Consider the following 14,226-nt stretch of genomic DNA (forward strand, 5'->3'; position numbering starts at 1 on the left):
CTTTCCAAGTGGAGAGCGACGCATCCGACTTCGCCCTAGCTGCAACCCTTAACCAGGCGGGGAGACCCGTGGCCTTTTTCTCAAGGACCCTCCAGGGCCCCGAGATTCGACACTCTTCTGTCGAAAAGGAGGCTCAGGCCATTGTGGAAGCTGTGCGACATTGGAGGCATTACCTGGCCAGAAAACGATTTACCCTGCTCACTGACCAGCGTTCAGTGGCTTTTATGTTTAATAATAAGCAGAGGGGCAAAATCAAGAATGACAAGATCTTGAGGTGGAGAATCGAACTCTCCACCTACAATTACGATATCTTGTACCGGCCCGGGAAATTCAATGAGCCCCCAGATGCCCTATCACGTGGTACATGCGCCAACGCGCAGGTTGATAGACCGAAGACCCTCCACCCGGGGGTCACCAGGTTCTTCCATTTCATCAAATCCCGTAACCTGCCCTACTCCATCGAGGAGGTCAGGACCTTGACCAGGAACTGCCAAATCTGTGCCGAGTGCAAACCGCATTTTTATAGGCCAGACAGAGCGAGCCTGATCAAAGCCACGCGCCCCTTCGAGCGGCTGAGTGGCGATTTTAAAGGGCCCCTCCCCTCCTCTGACCGCAATGTGTACTTCCTCAATATAATTGACGAGTACTCCCGTTTCCCGTTTGCCATCCCTTGCTCAGACATGACCAGTACCACGGTCATTAAATGTCTGAATGACCTCTTCGCCTTGTTCGGTTTCCCTAGCTATATCCATAGCGACAGGGGCTCATCCTTTATGAGCGACGAACTTCGTCAGTACCTGCTCGCGAGAGGTATTGCTACAAGCAGGACCACCAGCTACAACCCCCGGGGGAATGGCCAGGTGGAAAGAGAGAATGCGATGGTCTGGAAGGCAGTCCTTTTAAACTTGAAATCTAAGGGCCTTCCGACCTCTCGCTGGCAGGAGGTCCTCCCTGCGGCGCTCCATTCCATTCGGTCACTGCTTTGTACAGCCACCAATGCCACCCCTCATGAGAGAATGTTCTCCTTCCCCAGGAAGTCCACACTGGGGATCTCGTTACCGACATGGCTGACTTCTCCAGGACCCGTCCTACTGCGGAAGCACGTGAGGTCCCATAAGACGGACCCCCTGGTCAAGAGGGTGAGCCTCCTCCACGCCAACCTTCAGTATCCTTACGTGGTGTACCCGGACAGGCGGGAGGACACAGTCTCCATACGAGACCTCGCACCTTCGGGTGCTCCCGAAACACTTCCTTCGCCACCCACCACTACCCACGCCTACCCCCAGTATGCTTACGTAGCGTACCCGGACGGGCGGGAGGACACTGTCTCCACACGAGACCTCGCACCTTCGGGTGCCCCTGAGACACCACCATCGCCACCCACCACTACCCACACCCCGACCCCTGTAGACGGCATGCCGCAGCCCCAGGACCCGCCATTGACTACGCAACCTCTCATCAACGAGACGCCAGGTTCGGCGTTGGATGCTGCATCATCACCGCCGATACGACGATCAGGATGGCATACAAGGCCACCTGATAGACTTAACTACACGAACTTTTAGTTTACACGAACTTTTAGTACACTTCACCCCGCCGGACTCAATTTTAAAGAAGGGGTGAATGTGGTAAACCACTGTTTGTTATTGTTGTTGTTGTTGCACACTGTTGTGCCGATGCATGCCTCAGCTGACTCCGCCCCTGGCTCCACCCACATGCCCGGGTATAAAGGTGACTGCTCTGCAGCCCCCTGCCCTTTTGGATACCAGGCAACCACGAGAGGCATGCTCTGTTCTTTGCTAATAAAAGCCTGTTAATTAACTCTCTGTCTTTTATGAGGAATTGATAGTGTATCAGACACCATGCTGACTTCAGTCTAACACTCTCGGCCAGTTCAGAAAGGGCTCCCAAGGGTGGACACCATGCTGACTTCAGTCTAACACTCTCGGGCAGTTCAGAAAGAGCTCCCAAGGGTGGACACCATGCTGACTTCAGTCTAACACTCTCGGCCAGTTCAGAAAGGGCTCCCAAGGGTGGACACCATGCTGACTTCAGTCTAACACTCTCGGTCAGTTCAGAAAGGGCTCCCACGGGTGGACACCGTGCTGACTTCAGTCTAACACTCTCGGGCAGTTCAGAAAGAGCTCCCAAGGGTGGACACCGTGCTGACTTCAGTCTAACACTCTCGGGCAGTTCAGAAAGAGCTCCCAAGGGTGGACACCATGCTGACTTCAGTCTAACACTCTCGGGTAGTTCAGAAAGAGCTCCCAAGGGTGGACACCATGCTGACTTCAGTCTAACACTCTCGGGCAGTTCAGAAAGGGCTCCCACAGGTGGACACCGTGCTGACTTCAGTCTAACACTCTCGGGCAGTTCAGAAAGAGCTCCCAAGGGTGGACACCGTGCTGACTTCAGTCTAACACTCTCGGGCAGTTCAGAAAGAGCTCCCAAGAGTGGACACCGTGCTGACTTCAGTCTAACACTCTCGGGCAGTTCAGAAAGAGCTCCCAAGGGTGGACACCATGCTGACTTCAGTCTAACACTCTCGGGCAGTTCAGAAAGGGCTCCCAAGGGTGGACACCATGCTGACTTCAGTCTAACACTCTCGGGCAGTTCAGAAAGAGCTCCCAAGGGTGGACACCATGCTGACTTCAGTCTAACACTCTCGGGTAGTTCAGAAAGGGCTCCCAAGGGTGGACACCGTGCTGACTTCAGTCTAACACTCTCGGGCAGTTCAGAAAGAGCTCCCAAGGGTGGACACCATGCTGACTTCAGTCTAACACTCTCGGGTAGTTCAGAAAGAGCTCCCAAGGGTGGACACCATGCTGACTTCAGTCTAACACTCTCGGGTAGTTCAGAAAGAGCTCCCAAGGGTGGACACCATGCTGACTTCAGTCTAACACTCTCGGGCAGTTCAGAAAGGGCTCCCAAGGGTGGACACCGTGCTGACTTCAGTCTAACACTCTCGGGCAGTTCAGAAAGGGCTCCCACGGGTGGACACCGTGCTGACTTCAGTCTAACACTCTCGGGCAGTTCAGAAAGAGCTCCCAAGGGTGGACACCATGCTGACTTCAGTCTAACACTCTCGGGCAGTTCAGAAAGGGCTCCCAAGGGTGGACACCATGCTGACTTCAGTCTAACACTCTCGGGCAGTTCAGAAAGGGCTCCCAAGGGTGGACACCGTGCTGACTTCAGTCTAACACTCTCGGCCAGTTCAGAAAGGGCTCCCAAGGGTGGACACCATGCTGACTTCAGTCTAACACTCTCGGGTAGTTCAGAAAGAGCTCCCAAGGGTGGACACCGTGCTGACTTCAGTCTAACACTCTCGGGCAGTTCAGAAAGGGCTCCCAAGGGTGGACACCGTGCTGACTTCAGTCTAACACTCTCGGGCAGTTCAGAAAGGGCTCCCAAGGGTGGACACCATGCTGACTTCAGTCTAACACTCTCGGGCAGTTCAGAAAGGGCTCCCAAGGGTGGACACCGTGCTGACTTCAGTCTAACACTCTCGGGCAGTTCAGAAAGGGCTCACAAGGGTGGACACCATGCTGACTTCAGTCTAACACTCTCGGGTAGTTCAGAAAGAGCTCCCAAGGGTGGACACCGTGCTGACTTCAGTCTAACACTCTCGGGCAGTTCAGAAAGAGCTCCCAAGGGTGGACACCATGCTGACTTCAGTCTAACACTCTCGGGCAGTTCAGAAAGAGCTCCCAAGGGTGGACACCGTGCTGACTTCAGTCTAACACTCTCGGGCAGTTCAGAAAGGGCTCCCACGGGTGGACACCGTGCTGACTTCAGTCTAACACTCTCGGGCAGTTCAGAAAGGGCTCCCAAGGGTGGACACCATGCTGACTTCAGTCTAACACTCTCGGGTAGTTCAGAAAGGGCTCACAAGGGTGGACACCATGCTGACTTCAGTCTAACACTCTCAGGCAGTTCAGAAAGAGCTCCCAAGGGTGGACACCGTGCTGACTTCAGTCTAACACTCTTGGGCAGTTCAGAAAAGGCTCCCAAGGGTGGACACCATGCTGACTTCAGTCTAACACTCTCGGGCAGTTCAGAAAGAGCTCCCACGGGTGGACACCGTGCTGACTTCAGTCTAACACTCTCGGGTAGTTCAGATGGAGCTCCCAAGGGTGGACACCGTGCTGACTTCAGTCTAACACTCTTGGGCAGTTCAGAAAGGGCTCCCAAGGGTGGACACCGTGCTGACTTCAGTCTAACACTCTCGGGTAGTTCAGAAAGGGCTCCCAAGGGTGGACACCGTGCTGACTTCAGTCTAACACTCTCGGGTAGTTCAGATGGAGCTCCCAAGGGTGGACACCGTGCTGACTTCAGTCTAACACTCTCGAGCAGTTCAGAAAGGGCTCCCAAGGGTGGACACCGTGCTGACTTCAGTCTAACACTCTCGGGTAGTTCAAGAAGAGAGCGAGAGAGAGAGATACGAGAGACAAGGAGGAGAGCTGTTTGCGCACGCCAGCCATCGGTCCGATCGGGACCGGTACCAGCTGCTTGCCACGGTCGTATGTTTTTGTTGTATAACTAGCGTGTTATATTCCGTCTTAAATTCCGATTAAACACAATATACCCACCATATTGGTTTGCACTCGATCCTGATTATTTGAAAGACCAGAGATAATCTAATCTCTGCAGGAGGTAACTTAGTTCTGCCTGCTAGGCATGCGAATCCTGATTTTTGATGCGCTGAAGTGCTGATGGAAATCGATTTGCCATTTTTTGTAGCAGCACAGGAAACTTTGGTTTATCCGGAGGTTAACTGTCCGGAATGCTCGAGCCACCGGCAAAAATCAGGAGCCATTTCGTTCGTTTTTTTTTCTTTTCGTTGCTTTTTCTTTTCGTTGCTTTTTTTCCCCCAACAGTCAAGCTCTGCAAGGTCTCGCTGAAGCTGTTGCTAAGCTACAGAGACGCTTGCAAGGTACGCCGACTGTTTAGAAGCTGTTGCTAAGCAACAGGGTTTGTTGCCAGATACGGAGCTCAAAATCTCCGTATGTTTCAACATTAGCGCTGGTTTGTCCAGCAGTTTTGATGGGACGGCAACAGCTCGGTCCCATCGGTGCCGGATAGCACAAAGTTTCCTGTATATTGGTATGGTATGTCAAATGTGAGTGGAGTCTGATCTGTGTTGCCAAGGTGTGTCAGTTTAAAATGTTTTTTTTGGGCTGCTTTAATATAAAACATTGAAACTAGGTTAGTTTACCCTCAAAGTTAGCAGGAGGTTTTAGTGCAGATCCAGTGCACTGCTCAATAGACAGGTCATGCCACTGCAAGATGGTCTTAAACAATGTATCCTTCCTTTTATAGAGATAATATAGCTTTAACTCTAACTTTAGTCATGCTGACCCTCACCTCTTCATATTGCTCACTGAGCCACACCCATAACTTTCTCCAGCTGAGGAAAAGCTGCTCCAGGCTCATTTCCTTATCCTCGTGGATTGCTCGCCAGTTTGTCCCTGCAACCGTGCCACTGTGGCACGCCAGGTTCTTTCACCTCGGACTATTATCACACACCTCTGTACGCTGAACAATCCCAAGCTTCTCCCCTGCACTGTAGCTCTCACAAGGGCACATGCTGAATAATTTAACAGTTTTCAACAGCACAAAGTGGATTGAGAGAGGGGCATATTATGTACAGGTGCGCTTTTTCAAGGGGGTGTGCATAATACACGAGAGATTTATGGTACTTGCAAGACAATACTCTTCAATCAAAAAATGAATATAGTTTAAAGGAATTCTGCATCTCCAGAGGGTAGTGTGTTTTCTCAGGGTCAGCCAGAGGATGGAGTAATGATTTGAATTTATATAGTGCTTTATCACTTCTCTCAGTAATGTCTCAAAGCACTTCACACAATTGATTGCTTTGAAGTGCCGTGATTTATGTCGGCAAACGCGACAACAAAGATCCACAACCAGCAATGAGCTGAATGACCGGCTGATCTATATTTGATGGTGTTGGTTCAGGAAGGAATGTTGGCCGGGAGCGTGTGAGAACTCCATCTCCTCTTTGAATAGTGCCACAGGGTTGTTACCATCCACTGAAAACACCAACTGGAGCCTCGATTTAACGTCACCTCTGGCAATGCAGCACTTCCTCAGTACTGCACTGGAGCGTCAGCCTAGTTTCTGAACTCGAACCACGTGGCGTTAAAAGATGCTGCGCTGGGATGCTCATCAATGGGAGGAGCACCAACCTGTCCAACCTCCTTGGACACTAAGATTTCTGTGCTAAGTTTAAAACTGCAGCAGTGTAATCTTGATGTAGAAATCTTCAAGAGCAGCTGAAGTGCACTGCTCCTGGCATTTTGACACTGCAGTAATGCTCAGCGGGTTCCAATGGAACAACTGCAGCCATCACAAAATCCCAGAAACCAACGCAAGTCCTGTCATCACAGTGCCACGACACAAAAGAGCCAGCACATGCACAATGCGCCGAATAGAAACATAGAAGATTCGGCCCCTCGAGCCTGCTCCGCCATTCAATGAGATCATGGCTGATCATCCAAACTCAGTACCCTGTCCCTGCCTTCTCCCCATATCCCTTGATCCCCTTAGCCTTAAGAATGGTCTCCTTTGTGCTGTATCATTCTATGAAATCTAGATTCCCAGGCTTACTTCGGAGCTCGCCACCCTCACTACCTCTTGGGTAGGTAGGCTTGTCATATGAAGGGGAATTAAATTCTTCGGGACATATTCTACTTACTGCAGTCACTGGCACTCCAGTTTCTTCTTAAATGTGAAGCACAACTGTGTATGTAGAGGGATATACTGGTTAACGGACAGAAAACAGAGAGTAGGAATAAACGGGTCATTTTCGGGTTGGCAGGCTGTAACTAGTGGGGTACCGCAAGGATCAGTGCTTGGGCCTCAGCTATTCACAATCTACATCAATGATTTGGATGAGGGGACCAAATGTAATATATCCAAGTTTGCTGATGATACAAAGCTGGGTGGGAATGTAAGTTGTGAGGAGGATGCAAGGAGGCTTCAAGGGGATATAGACAGGCTAAGTGAGTGGGCAAGAACATGGCAAATGGAATATAATGTGGAGAAATGTGAAGTTATCCACTTTGGTAGGAAAAATAGAAAAGCAGAGTATTTTTTAAATGGTGAGAGATTGGGAAATGTTGGTGTCCAGAGGGACCCGAGTGTCCTTGTACACGAATCACTGAAAGTTAGCATGCAGGTACAGCAAGCAATTAGGAAAGCAAATGGTATGTTGGCCTTTATTACAAGAGGATTTGAGTATAAGAGTAAAGACGTCTTACTGCAATTATATAGGGCCCTGGTGAGACCACACCTGGAGTACTGTGTACAGTTTTGTTCTCCTTACCTAAGGAAGGATATACTTGCCATAGAGGGAGAGCAACGAAGGTTCACCAGACTGGTTCCTGGGATGGGGGGATTGTCCTATGAAGAGAGATTGAGTAGACTAGGCCTATATTCTCTGGAGTTTAGAAGAATGAGAGGTGATCTCATTGAAACATATAAAATTCTTACAGGGCTTGACAGGGTAGATGCAGGGAGGATGTTTCCCCTGGCTGGGGAGTCTAGAACCAGGGGTCACAGTCTCAGAACAAGGGGTCGGCCATTTAGGACTGAGATGAGGAGAAATTTCTTCACTCAGAGGGTAGTGAATCTTTGGAATTCTCTACCCCAGAGGGCTGTGGAGTGGTAAATAGCAAGCAGGGAGGCCTCAGGCTACAGGACGATATAGACGTGATGGTTAGATGGGCAGAACAGTGGCAAATGGAATTTAACCCTGAAAAGTGTGAGGTGATGCATTTTGGGAGGACAAATAAGGCAAGGGAATACACAATGAATGGTAGGACCCTAGGAAGGACACAGGATCAGAGGGACCTTGGTGTGCATGTACATAGATCCCTGAAGGCAGCAGGACAGGTAGATAAGGTGGTTAAAAAGGCATATAGGATATATTCTATGCCTCGGCTAATGAAGGAATGTAAGAGCAGGGAGGTTATGATGGAGCTGTACAAAACGTTAGTTAGGCCACAGCTGGAGTACTGTGTGCAGTTCTGGTCACCTCACTATAGGAGGGATGTGATTGCATTGGAGAGGGTGCAGAGGAGATTCACCAGGATGTTACCTGGGCTGGAGCACTTCAGCTATGAAGAAAGACTGGACAGGCTGGGGTTGTTTTCCTTAGAGCAGAGAAGGCTGAGGGGGGGCCTGACTGAGGTGTACAAAATTATGAGGGGCACAGATAGGGTAGATAGAAAGGAACTTTTCCCCTTAGTAGAGGGGTCAATAACCAGGGGGCATAGTTTCAGGGTAAGGGGCAGGAGGTTTAGACGGGATTTGAGGAAAACCTTTTTCACCCAGAGGGTGGTTGGAATCTGGAACTCACTGCCTGAAAGGGTGGTAGAGGCAGGAACCCTCACAACATTCAAGAAGCATTTAGATGAGCACTTGAAACGCCATAGCATACAAGGCTACGGACCAAGTGCTGGAAAATGGGATCAGAATAGACAGGGCTTGATGGCCGGCGCGGACACGATGGGCCGAAGGGCCTCATTCTGTGCTGTATAACTATGACTCTATGGCTGTGGATGCTCAGTCGTTGAGTATATTTAAGACAGATCGATAGATTTTTGGATATTAAGGGAATCAAGGGATATGGGGATAGTGCAGGAAAGTGGAGATGAGGTTGAAGATCAGCCATGATCTCACTGAATGGTGGAACAGGCTCGAGGGGCCGAATGGCCGACTCCTGCTCCTAATTCTTATGTTCTTATGTATACACGCTGAGGGTTGGCGCAAGTGAGATGGCGCTGGGTGTTGAGCCTCGCCTTAGTATAACACAGACATCAATCTTTAGTCAAAAAGCCATCCAGCAACACTAGAGTCGTCTTAGGAATATCAGTACTTACCTTATCACCCTTTTTAACAGTTCTCGTGGTTAGCTTGCTGATAGCTTTTCTGGCAACATCTCCCAGATGACGCTGGATTTATCCAAGTAAAAAAAAGAGAAAAACAAACATTAAAAACATGCTTAATTTAAAAGAGGGAAGCAAGGGTTAAAAACAGGTTACAGATCTTTGGTACAAATCTGGTCACACTTTAGAGGGCAGTGCCTTACTTGTGACAAAATGATGATTCATCATTCAGTTGGAATATCAGTCAGCATTTCGAAAGACCATATTCCAGATTTCACTGCAGACATAGTCTGTACTGTGCTGAGTTAGCTAATCTTATTTAGGATAAACATAAGAACAGAAGAACATAAGAAATAGGAGCAGGAGTAGGCCAATCGGCCCCTCGAGCCTGCTCCGCCATTCAATAAGATCATGGCTGATCTGATCCGAACCGCCAATCTACTATCACAGAACCATCTCCTGAATCTAACAGAATTAGACACACGAAATAGGAGCAGGATCAGGCTACACGGACCCTGGGCCTGCTCTGCTACCCACAGGGCCATGTCCGATCCGAACCTAGACTCATGTCCAAATTCCTGCCCGCTCCCCGTAACCCTTAATTCCCTTTACTTCTAGGAAACTGTCTATTTCTGTTTTAAATTTATGTAATGATGTAGCTTCTACAGCTTTTTGGGGCAGCATATTCCATGGACCTACCACCCTCTGAGTGAAGTAGTTCCTCCTCATCTCAGTTTTGAAAGAGCAGCCCCTTATTCTAAGACTATGCCCCCTAGTTCTAGTTTCACCCATCATCGGGAACATCCTCCCCGCATCCACCCGATCCAACCCCTTCACAATCTTATATGTTTCAATAAGATCGCCTCTCATTCTTCTGAACTCCAATGAGTAGAGTCCCAATCTACTCAACCTCTCCTCATATGTCCATCCCCTCATCCCCGGGATTAACCGAGTGAACCTTCTTTGTAGAGGATGGCAGTAGAGGTGCTCCAACTCACCAGCACCCTTTAGTTAGGGCAGAGGGAATGGGCTGGAGCTCCTGTGACCCCCCCCCCGTGCTGGGAATACACGTGTGATCAGAGGATTGGGCTTAGCTGTAATGCCCCTCACAGTCGAATATCTTACCAACGCTCGCTCAGTGATCACTTGGGAGAGAGAGAGATAATGGAAAAAAAGGGGATTTTTTTTTTTGTGGAACACAGACTCCAGTCTTACAAAATCCGAGTCTCTGATGCATCATTTCATTTTTGCAATTAAAAAAAACCTATTATAATATAAACACAAATCCATCATAAGACCATAATTTCTTTAAACTGAAGAAAGAATATATCTGAAGAGGAGAGAGAGAGAGAAAGAGAGTGCAGTGATCCGAGTATCATTGAAGTCATGGAAAACTACCAAAGATAGAAGTAGATATGCCTGCAGTGCAGTCGAAACTGCTGGTATTGGGAGGCCAAAAGGAACGGGTTGCATTTCCTAGTGCCGACAACTGTCACTTTGATGCAAAAATGAACAATCATATATTCTGGTTCATAAGCAACATTCTGTGCCTATTATGATTTAATTCTATTACAGTACCCTGCTATTAACAAACATTTTTAAAATTAAATAAAAAGCAAAACCAGCCAACACTAAATTATTTAGGATGTGAAAATATTTATAGTAATTTCTCAGATGTTTGATAAAATGCCAGATTGTAATCTAGATTAGCAGGTCTTGGGATTTGGACACGGCTCACTTCCGAAGAACATGTCTCATGTTCCAAGTGTTCTTTTCAATGTTGAGCTGACTCAGACCCCCGGTTCAGAAGGTGCAATGCACTAAGTCAGCAACGCTGAACGGGCAGCAAAACAAACTTTTATCTGTATTTGTATTCGCAGTGTTACTAAACTGTTGTCGTTTGTCTATTCGGGATATTAAACGGCACCACTATGTAGTGAAACATGAAGTCCACTTTTTGTACTAGAAAGTAGCCAATTTACCGGTTTTCTTTTAGTTCTCAGTCTCTGCCGAATATTTTCCTTTTAACAACTGCCACAAAGAAAATTTTCCAATTTCAACACAAGACCATTCTGGTAACATAGAAACATAGAAGATAGGAGCAGGAGTAGGCCATTCGGCCCCTCGAGCATGCTCCGCCATTCAATGAGATCATGGCTGATCATCCAAATTCAGTACCCTGTCCCTGCCTTCTCCCCACATCCCTTGATCCCTTTAGCCTTAAGAAATATATCTAACTCCTTCTTGAATATATTTAATGAATTGGCCTCAACTGCCTTCTGTGGTAGAGAATTCCACAGGTTCACCACTCTCTGGGTGAAGAAATTCCTCCTCATCTCAGTCCTAAATGGCCTACCCCTTATCCTTAGACTGTGACCCCTGGTTCTGGACTCCCCGGCCATCGGGAAAATCCTTCCAGCATCTAGTCCTGTTAGAATTTTATAAGTTTCAATGAGATCCCCTCTCATTCTTCTAAACTCTAGTGAGTACAAGCCCAATCGACCCAATCTCTCCTCATACGTCATTCCTGCCATCCCAGGTATCAGTCTGGTGAATCTTCGCTGCACTCCCTCCATGGCAAGAACATCCTTCCTCAGATAAGGCGACCAAAACTGCACACAATGCTCAAGGTGTGGTCTCACCAAGGCCCTGTACAACTGCAGCATAACGTTTTATGAATCATCATGAAGCCATCACCCATAATATTCAGATGGCTATTCTCCTGATTTGCCATACAATAGCGATAGAGAAGTGCTGAGAGAACGTACGGTACCCTGAGCCCACAACGCCACTAATGAGGAACTTCCTGGTTTCACTGACGAGGGATTTCACACACAAGAGGTTTGTTCCCACTAGCCAGCAGCTTTGAGAGAATGAAATGCAGGAACAGAGGACTGAGAAACACCAACATGTATTATTCTTTGTAATACTTATAACAACAATTCAGCTCAGCACGGTTTATGCAAGAAGGGATCGGCGTCAGATATCGAAGGTGCAAAGTTACAAGAAAATAACCTCTGCAATCGGATATCGGAACATTCATCTTACATGAGTTTAAATGCTGTGGGATAAAGTACTTTGTATATATTACAGTGCTGCACCATATTTAGCTTGCATTATGAGACTTCTCTCCAGTGATACTATGAACTGTGCCCATTTCTGCACACAGTGCCCTGGTCAGACATCACTTAGAATACTGCATGCATTTCTGGCCATCTTTGCGAGATAATCAAGCACTGGAGGCAATGAAGACAAGATTTACTAAACTGACATTCAGGGTCTGAATTAGGAGGAAAGTCTGGAGAAACTTGGGCCCTTCAGCTTAAAAAGGAGGCATTTGAGATTTAATGTTATATAGACATGCAAGATTTTAAAAAAATAAAAAGGTATAGAAAAGTTAACCTGGAATATTACTCTAAACTAAACTGCGGAAGTGGAACTGGGAGATATGGGTTTAAACCAGTAACAGGTAATTTTAGGATTGGTATCAGAAATATCTTCACACAGTGTGATCAGCTTGTGGAACAAACTCACGTATATTACAGGTATAGAGTAGTGCAGGCAAAAACATTTAACAACAATTGGATGCTACAATCGGAGGATTGGATGAACTAGGATTGGTCGAATGGACTTCCTCATCCATAATGACTCTGCGATCATGCACAGCATTCGACAGGTTTAGCGACATGACGGGGGTATGTTTTCCTGCGCTCTTTTACAAATTAATCGTTCGTTGATTTTTTTTTTTTTTTTTTACACAGGGGAAAGTATACCCCAGAGTTCAGTGATATACTTTTTATAATAACTAATGACAATTTAGCCCAGAGAGGAGAATTCTTCCAGCAACGTAACATCATTGTTTGGCTACAAAGAGTTCTGAAACTATCACTTAAAAAAAAAATACCATTTCCTATTAGAGAAATTTGTCAGTTAAAATCGGTTACATTTAAGGGCTGAAACATTGATCCGTTTACTATCAGGTCTAACTGACGTTCCAAACAAACAGCCTTTTAAAAAAAAAGCCATTCAGGGGAATCGGCTATTTACTGCAGGTGTTCCATTGGTTGCTCTAGATATAAAATCGTTTCTTAGTTTACAAGCAGCGATGTATTTCACAGCTGCTTTCCAACTTGACATGATTCCAGGCAACCGAGTGTTGTGGTGTTAAAACAAACCTTTCATCTGTGAGCCTGGGTTTAAACACAGCCTGGATACAATCTCCAGTAGCTGTTAAAGGTTATGTGAATAAAGTTCGACTCTTGAATTCTTCGCTTCTTGGTATACAGCTTCCAGATCTATGGGAATCTTAATGTTACACACACATTGAAACAGAGTTGGGAGTGAGTGGAATGAAGGAGGAGTAGGAATGGTTCCAGATACTTACTTCCCGTTGCCCCCGCCCCCCGTATGGCCACTGGCTTTTCAATACCATGATAACTGTAAGCAAGCTGTTTTACAAGCTTCTATTAACTTTCCCACCCACCTCCCTCACTGGGTATCCACCCCCAACCCCCCCACACTTATCTTGTTCCAACCAACAAGTGTGTAACAGCTGGGGTTTCAGGCACTTGCACCAAGGAAAGGTTTTCCCCTTTTTTTCTCCCCACTAATTTTATTTCCTGCCCTCCTAAAAGTTTCATGGGTGCTGGCTGCCCTGCAGTTCTCCGCTGAAATGGCCATTCTGTATGCATCAACCACAACAGCCAGCCAGGCTATTCGACCACAGAGGCATATAGTTGATCTTCATCCCCCGCAAACACCTCAACAAGCACACATGCAAATCAAGCAGGATTGGAGCAGTATCCTGGCCAATTTTTCACTCCCCAAAGCAGTAGCACTGAGGATAAATGCAATGTCCCCACTGAGATCATCTAACGTCCTAGTGCGAGCAAGCACTGTGTGCAAGTCATCAAAGAGTGCTGAGAGTTTGGGTAAGTGTGAGAGTTCTTTAATTGTTATTTCTCTTTAAATCATTCTTGATAAGATTACTTAAGCAGTTTAAGTAAAGGGGAAAAGTTAAATATTTGGGATTCTGTTGGTTTAAGAAGAGTAAAACAAGGTTACACTGCAGTAGGAGTAAATTGGCACAGCAGGCAGTGGAAACCAGTTTTCTAACCAATCAGCAGGGGTGACTCATTTGGCTGTAAACAAACAAACAGTATAAAAAGACCAGTCCTAGTGCGAGTCATCAAAGAGTGCTGTGAGTTTGGGTAAGTGTGAGTTAGGGTAAGTGGGGTGTTAGGTGCTCCTTTCAAACTTTAACTCTGTGGGTTGCAGTTAATAAGGCCTTTCTGGTGCAGAGTGACTGTTGGTAAAC

At 47.1% G+C, this 14,226-nt stretch overlaps 1 protein-coding gene across 6 annotated transcripts in view; it reads right to left on the bottom strand.

The window, feature by feature from the left end:
- Positions 1-14,226, bottom strand: part of LOC147114384 (E3 ubiquitin-protein ligase RNF130-like) — a 220,144-nt gene that overhangs the window by 62,504 nt on the left and 143,414 nt on the right. For all 6 annotated transcript variants that reach the window (XM_085996051.1, XM_085996046.1, XM_085996048.1 and 3 more), the window contains exon 3: positions 8,904-8,975. In XM_085996051.1, the coding sequence (XP_085852177.1) occupies positions 8,904-8,975 (72 nt within the window). The remainder of the gene's footprint in view (positions 1-8,903; positions 8,976-14,226) is intronic.

Source organism: Somniosus microcephalus, chromosome 8 (assembly GCF_052327205.1).
Source record: "Somniosus microcephalus isolate GS21.2 chromosome 8, FLI_Smic_1.0, whole genome shotgun sequence".
NCBI lineage: Eukaryota > Metazoa > Chordata > Chondrichthyes > Squaliformes > Somniosidae > Somniosus > Somniosus microcephalus.